General features: G+C 49.5%; 1 protein-coding gene across 1 annotated transcript in view; it reads right to left on the minus strand.

Moving 5' to 3' along the window:
• Positions 1–1643: 1643 nt before the first annotated feature.
• The window catches only part of LOC144713877 (uncharacterized), a 9403-nt gene continuing 1822 nt past the window's right edge, over positions 1644–9224 (minus strand). The window contains exons 6-13 of the mRNA XM_078588604.1: positions 9026–9156; positions 8778–8949; positions 7621–7691; positions 7377–7579; positions 3878–3983; positions 3463–3793; positions 2211–2329; positions 1644–2143 (exon numbers count right to left, since the gene is read on the minus strand). Of these exons, the coding sequence (XP_078444730.1) occupies positions 1901–2143; positions 2211–2329; positions 3463–3793; positions 3878–3983; positions 7377–7579; positions 7621–7691; positions 8778–8949; positions 9026–9156 (1376 nt within the window). The 3' untranslated portion in view covers positions 1644–1900. The remainder of the gene's footprint in view (positions 2144–2210; positions 2330–3462; positions 3794–3877; positions 3984–7376; positions 7580–7620; positions 7692–8777; positions 8950–9025; positions 9157–9224) is intronic.

Here is a 9224-nt window from a genome sequence, read left to right on the forward strand (position 1 = left end):
CAACCCCAATCTCTCAGCTGCCATGGCCGCCACCACCACTGAGGGATACCGCCCTTGATGCTACTAAAGCCTACCTCCCACCGTTGATCATCTTGTCCATCCCCTTCTCCTTCCATCCTCTTGATCGATTCTCCATCTTCTCCATTCCTTTTCCTCTTCCATCAATTCTCATCTCTCGCCCTCTCTCCTTCTGACGTATTGCACACGTCCGCTGCTGGCTGGAGTTAAGCCTCCACGTGGGGGCCTTACCGTTTGGTAAGAACCCATGCTTATTTATCATTTAAGCTCTAGTCGTTGTTTTCTTTAAATAGCCTAGGAACCATGAAAGACGGGGAAGTATTTTGGAACAATTTCTCTTTCCCTTCTTCTTGCAATATTCATCTCTTCCCCAACCTAGAAATTCTGGCTCTCCGTGTTCTCTGAACGTCTGCACCACCTCCGTCTGCGGAAACTCCCGAGCAGTCAGGTAGCTCCTCTCTTACTCCTAGCGTGGGGGTCCTGCGCCGGTCTTATCTTTTTCTAATACAGTCGTGTGGTGCTCGAGTCTTGGCTACAAATCCGTGAGGTTCTCTTGATATCCCTATTTGCGGCCTGCATGATCCTACGCTTCTATGTTGTCTCAGTATCCCGTTCACCATCCTTGCTCAGACATATGTTGCGAAAGGTGTGATTTCTAATTCCGTTCTTTGACGCTTACTGAAAGTGTGTCAAAACCTGGCAATGCTAGGACTTTTGAAGATAAGCTGTCATCAGGTTATATCCAGAGGTATTCTCGTTTCCTTCAGTTTACGTCACCTCCTCTCTCTCTCTCTCTCCCCACCAACCCCATTCCATTCTCTTGATCTTAGGCATCACCACTCATCTCTTCACATTGGACAATCTTTGACAATCTAGTCAACAGTCAACTTTGGCCATCAGTCAGCGATCACCCAGTGGTCAACACGGTCAACAATCAACGCAGTCAGCATTCAACAAGGTCCACACAGTCAACGACAAACACAATCAACACAGTCAACACATGCAACACTATCAATGGTCAACGACCAACATGGTCAACACTGTCGCAACCTGGCAATGGTTAATTGGGCTCTGCCCCCTGTCCACTCGGATCAGTCAACGGTCACTTTGACCTGGTCAACAGACTACTAAACATAATCAGCGGTCATCTCAAGTCGGTCAACAGTCTGCCGTAATGTACCAATGACGGTTGTCAGGATTTATTTATTTTAGTACTTGTGTGTTTACTTGTGTTAATCGGACTAGATAGGAAAGTTGAGTGCCCAGCTTATCCTGTCAGAGACCAAGCGATCACTGAATCTATGGCCAAATGCACACCCCAGTGCTTACAGGCAGTCCTCGTCCTGGATTGAAGAAAGGGACTCTTCCATTATTTTTATCCCTTGATTTACATGATGTAAGATGCCTTTGTGAGTGGAAGCTTGTTTGGGTCCACTTATCCACGTAGCTGTTCTACATCACAGACCGTGTCAGATGGAAAGGAAGAATATTCATCCTTACCTCATTCACAGACTCGCGCTATCATTATTATATTCGAGTTACACTGTAAGAAATGGTAAGGAAGATTATTCTTTCTTACGTGATTCATTCATCGAAGAGCCGGAAAAACCAATTGGTCGTATGACTTTCGATAGAACGCAGACAATTTATTTATTATTCCTGGAATATCTTTCGTATACGTCCACTGATATCATCCTTGCTGTCGGAGATTCCGTGTCTGTGGAGAATTTAACTGTCAGGGGATACAACAGAGTGTTTTCGACAGAAAACGGGGACCAGATTATGGAACTTCCGCGAGAAGGCGCGCAAAGACTTCTTCACGAGTCACGCAAAGAGCCGGAAGAACACTCAACACGAGAAGAAATCATCGCTGAACTAGATTTCAGTATAATGGCTGGTCTTCTCTCTTCACCGAGCTCACCCGGTTATTGAGCCAGGAGATTATATCGGAGAAGACGAGATCTATACTTTCTGGCGGCTCACCGGAGGTAAGGGCGTGCCACATACCCGCGTACAGCTTAAATGTTTTGTCAGCGCTCGTCGCCGATTCGTACAGTATCCCACTAACAGACGGGTCGGTGACGATGTCGTCGCTGCCATGGAGGACGAGAAACGGTAGAGAAACCTGGCACAAAAGAATGTAGCTCAGTAGTCTCGAACAGAAGAGACGAGTGCGAAATCGGCTAAGTTACTTGGCTGAGGTTCCTTTCCAGGTCCACGCTGGCTCGAAGGAGTTCATACACCGTCTTCAGCCGGGGCTTACCCTTGTAACAATAAGGGTTTCGAAGCAACTGTGGAAGGCAAGCCGGAGAGGATGATCACATTTTTATTTCAGTGACATGCCATCCCTTTCTTTATTTCAAGGGCTCGCTACGTAAGAACCCATATACAAATCGATTACGGAGGGAAATAACTTCCTATAAAAGAACCTGACTCAGAAACTGGGCTAAAGGTAAAAATAAGTAGGGCAAGTTTACTACGAAACGGCACCAACTCCATGTTTCGTTCAAAAAGTTGCCCGAACTTTTCATTTTGTTCAAAAAATAGCCCGCGCTAATCAGAAGACGCCATTTGGCGTCTTCTTTTTTTTTTGCCAGCGATGTTCGAACATCTGACGTGGAGTCCACCTGGTAGCCAGGTAGACTCCACGATGGCATCCACGCCAGGTGGACTCCACGTCAGCTGTTTGAACATCGCTGGCCGTTGCCGTCGCTGCCCGTCGCGGGCGGCCACCGCGGGCGCCCGTCTCTGGCCGCCGCCGCCGCCCGTCGCCGCCCGCCGCCGCCGCCCTCTCTCTTTCTCGTTCTCCCCGACTCTCATCACCTCTCTCTTTCTCGTCCTCTCTCTTTCCGCCCCTCTCTCTCTCTCTCGACCTCTCTCCCCCTCTCCTGCTCCTTCTCTCTCCCTCGCTCTCTCTCCTCTCCGTCTAACCCTCGCTCCCGCGAGTTCTCTCCCTCTCTCACCCCTCTCTTTCTCGTTCTCTCCGACTCTCATCACCTCTCTCCTTCCGCCCCTCTCTCTCTCTCTCTCGCCCTCTCTCCTGCTCCTTCTCTCTCCCTAGCTCTCTCTCCTCTCCGTCTAACCCTCGCTCCCGCGAGTTCTCTCCCTCTCTCTCTCTCTCTCTCTCCCACTACTGATGTAGCCCTCTCTGTCGGTCGTTCTCTTCCGCTTATTGAGACTTGGGGCTAGGATGAAGAAGAGATAAGTGAAGAAGAATGGAATATATTCAACAGAACGAGAATGAGATCAGAGAGAAGAAGAAGAAGCTGTGTGTTTGAGATACAGGATAGTTCTATTTGTAGAGGGAAGAAGAAGAGGGTTGGGTAGAGATTAATGCGACGTAATCATGTCGGTGTGGCTCGAGGTGGCGGGCGGATACGGCGGCGGATCGTCTTGACGTCATGGTTCTAGAAGCGGATGATGTTTGCTTGGCCATTGCACCACCTGGCTGCGTGGCCTGGTCATCGGGTGAGCCAGGTGGCGTGTTATCCTTAACACACCCCCGCAAGCTCAGCGTCGAATGTAGGTTGAGCTTGGACCGATGGTGGAGAAACGGTTGTTTTGGCAGACTCTTTGTGAGGACGTCAGCCAACTGAGAACGACCGGAGATGAAGGCAATGCGGAGATTGTTGGCCGCGACCTGCTCGCGGACGAAATGAAAGTCGATTTCGACATGCTTCATACGGGCATGAAAGACGGGATTCTTGGCAAGGTAGGTGGCCTTGAGGTTGTCGCACCAGAGAGTAGGAGTGCTCTGAAGGGGAAGTCGAAGTTCCTGCAAGAGAGATTTGATCCAAATAAATTCACTGGTGACATTTGCCATCGATTTATATTCCGCTTAAGTGCTGGAGCGGGATACTGTGGTTTGTTTCTTGGAGCTCCAAGAAACAAGGTTATCGCCGAGATAAATAAGGTAACCGCTGGTGGAGCGCCTGTCTGAAGAGTCACCGGCCCAGTCTGCATCACTAAACATAGTCAAAGAAGAGTTAGACTTACGAGAGTAAAATAAGCCAAAATCGGCGGTGCCTTTCAGGTAGCGGAGGAGATGTTTAACAGCCTTCCAATGGTGCGGTTGGGGCTGGTGCATATGCTGGCACGCCTTGTTAACAGCAAAACAGATATCAGGTCGTGTGAGGGTGAGATATTGCAGGCCGCCCACGATGCGTCGATAGAGCGCCGCATCGCATGGAGGGCCGGAAGCCGTGCAGGGAGAAACGGGGGCCGGAGTAACTGTGGCGTTGCAGTCACTCATGTTGGCACGGCGGAGGAGGGTAGACAAGTATTGGGATTGAGATAGGACGAGACCATCGGGGTGAGAATGAAGTCTAATGCCGAGGAAAGTGCGAGCGGGGCCAAGATCGCGAATGGCAAAACGTTTCATGAGAGAATGAAGAAAAGGCGTGACAGCCGAAGGATCGCAGCCGATGACCAAAAAATCGTCAACATAGATAAGGAGGTAAAGTCGATAGTTAGGAGTAATTTTTTAAAAAAGGGAAGTGTCGGTGCGAGAGTTGGAAAAACCGAGAGAAAGTAGATAGGTAGAGAGTTTCAGAAACCACGCACGCGGAGCTTGTTTTAAACCATAAAGTGATTTGCGAAGAAGGCACACTTGCGAAGACAGGGTGGGATGAGTGAAACCTGGAGGTTGCCTCATATACACCGTTTTCGTGAGGTCGCCATGTAGAAAGGCGTTGCTGACATCGAGCTGATGAATACACCACTGGTGGGAGACAGCCATTGCGAGGAGGATGCAGATGGACGTGATTTTGACCACTGGGCTGAAGGAGTCGGCGAAGTCAACGCCGGCCATTTGACAGAAGCCTTGGGCGACGAGGTGAGCTTTGTGGCGGTCAATGGATCCGTCGGGGTGGAGCTTGAGACAGAAGACCCATTTGCAGCCAAGAATGCGAGCATTGCGCGGAGGGGGGACGAGGGTCCAGGTAGAATTGCGGATAAGGGCGTCGTACTCAGCGCGCATGGCGGCGCGCCAAGCAGGATCGTGAACTGCGGCGCGGAAGGAGGATGGTTTGGCGGGGGAGGTTGTAAGATGGAGACAGTGATAATCGATAGGTGTTGTTCGGGCATAAATGTCGCACAGGGAGTGGAGAGGGCGAGGTGGGGTGTCGGCATTTGGGGAGGGTGAGGCCTGTGAGGTAGGAGAGGTTGGATCGTTAACAAATGCGGGGGGTGTGTTTTTGTTGGCGGAGCCTGGGGAACGAATGGGGCTGGCAGGTTGCGAGGGTCGTGAAGGGGACGGTGAAGACTGAAAAGTGGGTAGAGGAGCAGTCACGGGGCCGGGTCCGAGTATGCTGGGTGACGAAGGTGAGGTAGAGATGTCGGGAAGGGCAGTCATGGAGCATATAGTGAAGAAGAGGGAGTTATTCTCCGAGAGTGCTGATTCCTTATGCCCTCAAATAAGACGGGTACTCGAAGATAACAGACTCAAGTGTAGGACATGCAGTGTTATTCATGCAGGCTATCTTAAATTCGAGGTTAGCACACACGGAGAAGGGTTCGTGGTTGACTTGCGTGCCCAACACTGTACCTGCAGATATTGGGCTATCACGGGCATTCCATGCCCGCATTCTATTGCCTGCATTCACTTTATCCGAGCAGACCCTACTAATTACGTCAATGAATGGTTGAAGAGGGATTCATACCAGCTAGCTTACAGTTATGGTATTCCGCCGATCAATGGGAAAAACCTGTGTAGGGAAAATGAGGGAAGCTACCTCTTTCCCCCATTGGCGAAGAAACAACCGGGAAGGCCAAAGCGTAGAAGAAGAATTGACGCTAGTGAAGCCGGTCCTAGTGGTCTACGATTGACCAAGAAAGGCGTGCAAATGCACTGCTCTCTCTGCAACCAAGGCGGCCACAATAGAAAGACATGCAACAACAGAAGGCCACAACCTGCAAGCGAAGTATGGATTGAGTTTTATATTGAACTTCCTTTATATCCTTGATTTTCCGTAAACCTGAAATTGAGATGGGTAGAGAGATGGGGAGACACGATATAACACAAAATTGAGATAGATGAGAGATAAATGAGAGAGATGGAGAGGAGACATAACAAGAGATGGAGATAAATGGGAGAAAAAGATGGGGGGACACGATATAACTAGAATGGAGGAAGACAAAAGAAATATGGAGAGACAGTATGCAACGATATATGGAAACGGATATATGTGCGAGAGACAGAGAGCACGAGAGAGAGAGAGGGAGAGAACTAGCTGGAGCGAGGGTGAGACGGAGAGGAGAGAGAGCGAGGGAGAGAGAAAGAGCAGGAGAGGGGGAGAGAGGTCGAGAGAGAGAGAGAGAGAGAGAGAGAGAGAGAGAGAGAGAGAGAGAGAGAGAGAGAGAGAGAGAGAGAGAGAGAGAGAGAGAGAGAGAGAGAGAGAGAGAGAGAGAGAGAGAGAGTGAGAGAGAGAGAGAGAGAGAGAGAGAGAGAGAGGGAGAGAGAGAGAGAGAGCGCGAGAGAGAGAGAGAGAGAGAGAGAGAGAGGAGCGGAAAGAGATAGAACCAGAAAGAGAGAGGTGATGAGAGACAGAGAGAACGAGAAAGAGAGAGGGGGCGAAAAGAGAGAGAACGAGAAAGAGAGAGGGGATGAGAGACAGATAGAACGAGAAAGAGAGAGGGGATGAGAGACAGAGAGGGCTAGAAAGAGAGTGGGGATGAGAGACAGATGGAGATACGATATGGAGAGAGAGGATAATGATATCCGAGAGAGAGTAGAGATACAATGGAGATACGATATAGAGAGAATTGATGTCCGAGAGCAAAAGAGAGAGAGTAGAGATACAATGGAGAAAGATATAGAGAAAGTTGATATCCGAGAAAGAGATGGAGAGTAGAGATACAAGAGCGAAAGAGACAGAGTTGATAACCGAGAGAGAAAGAGATAGAGAGAGAGTTGATATCCGATAGAGAGTAGAGAGTTTGAGAGAGAAAGAGATAAAGGGAGAGATGATATCAGAGAGAGGGAATAGAGTGTCTGAGAGTGAGAGAGAGGGTAGATATATGAGAGAGAAATTGGAGTTATAATACAGAGAGAGTAGAGATACGAGAGAGAAAGATCCACGGAGAGTTGGAGAGATTCACACCGAGTGAGAGAGAGATAGCCACAGAGAAAGAGAGAGATGTCGAGAGATAGAAAGATTGATAGATAGATAGATAGGTAGATAGATAGATAGATAGATGGATACATAGATAGATGGATAGATAGATAGATAGATAGATAGATAGATTGATAGATAGATAGATAGGTAGATAGATAGATAGATAGATGGATACATAGATAGATGGATAGATAGATAGATAGATAGATAGATAGATAGATAGATAGATAGATAGATAGATACAGAGTTGTAGGAGAGGCATGGGCACGTAAAATGAATTCCGTGCCCCAGCGGATCGCCGTTTGGAGGTTGCTAAGCTCGCGGGCAGTGGAAACAAGAGACCCGTACTCCACGGCCGCCATGCCCAATAAGGCCACGCTATACGCCATCGGCCACACGAACTTCACATTGTCCCCCGCGTCGTAGTACCCGCCCACCAAACTCACCTGCGATTCCACAATTATCCATCTTTTTTTAACCAAAAAACCTTCCGCTTATACCATCCTATAATCTCCATCCACTCACCTCTTATCGAGATGCCGCACTCCATCGCATACCCTGTGGGACACAGATCAATGAGAGAGAGATGCACATCGATACCGTAGATTGATAGACTGATTGATAGACTGATAGATAGAGAGAGAGAGAGATGGGGAGACAAGATATAACAAGAAGTTGAGATAGATGAGAGAGGGATGGAGAGAAGAGACATAACAAGAGATGGAGATAGATGGGAGAGAGAGATGGGGAGCCACGATATAACGAGAGATGGAGGTAGACGAGACGAGACGAGAGGGGATGAGAGACAGAGAGGACGAGAAAGAGAGAGGGGGGGAAAAGAGAGAGAACGAGAAAGAGAGTGGGGATGAGAGACAGAGAGGACGAGAAAGAGAGAGGGAGGGAAAAGAGAGAGAACGAGAAAGAGAGTGGGGATGAGAGACAGAGAGAACGAGAAAGTGAGAGGGGATGAGAGACAGAGAGGGCGAGAAAGAGTTTGGGGGAGAGAACGACCGCGGGAGACCAAGCGAACGAGAAAGAGAGGGGCGAGAGGGGGCGAGAGACAGAGAGCGCGAGAGAGGGATGACAGAGGGAGAGAACTCGCGGGAGCGAGGGTTAGACGGAGAGGAGAGAGAGCGAGGGAGAGAGAAGGAGCAGGAGAGGGGGAGAGAGGTCGAGAGAGAGAGAGAGGGGCGAAAAGAGAGAGGACGAGAAAGAGAGAGGTGATGAGAGTCGGGGAGAACGAGAAAGAGAGAGGGCGGAGAGAACGAGAAAGAGAGAGGGCGGCGACGGGCGGCGGCGGCCAGAGACGGGCGCCCGCGGTGGCCGCCCGCGACGGGCAGCGACGGCAACGGCCAGCGATGTTCAAACAGCTGACGTGGAGTCCACCTGGCGTGGATGCCATCGTGGAGTCTACCTGGCTACCAGGTGGACTCCACGTCAGATGTTCGAACATCGCTGGCAAAAAAAAGAAGACGCCAAATGGCGTCTTCTGATTAGCGCGGGCTATTTTTTGAACAAAATGAAAAGTTCGGGCTACTTTTTGAACGAACATGGAGTTGGTGCCGTTTCGTAGTATTTGCCCAAATAAGTAAATAATAAACTATTCAACGGTGACCCTCCAATGATGATGGATTCATCGTCAAAAGAGTTCAAAAGCATTGCGTGTAGGGCACTTCACCTCCTCCCTTCGCTCTGGTGTCTTGATGGCGATCTTGAGAATGTTCAGCGAAGGCACCACTGGCCAAGTTGGGAAGATTCTGCTCGCAGTTCTGAGGAAGTTGACGAACACTGCCGGCGGCTTCATTTTGTCAGAAATCTGCGATGTTCGATATCAGTCGGAAAATTCTTCGATAGGGATAGAGACCCTTGGGAGGAGAGATAGGTCGAAGGACCTTGCACATGGGAGCGACGAGGATGGCCCCATGCCAGAAGTTTGGTAACTTCCGGTGGTTGAATAGAGTGACAGCTCCGCCCATGGATTCACCGAAGAGGTATCTCTTCTTTGTTTTGTTCTCTGCTTTCCCTGTAAGAAAGCACTTTCAATCCATCTGTATGGAGAAAAACACTTTCAATCACTCCTGACTTTCAATC

This window comes from Wolffia australiana, chromosome 1 (assembly GCF_029677425.1).
Source record: "Wolffia australiana isolate 7733 chromosome 1, ASM2967742v1".
NCBI classification, from domain to species: Eukaryota; Viridiplantae; Streptophyta; class Magnoliopsida; order Alismatales; family Araceae; genus Wolffia; species Wolffia australiana.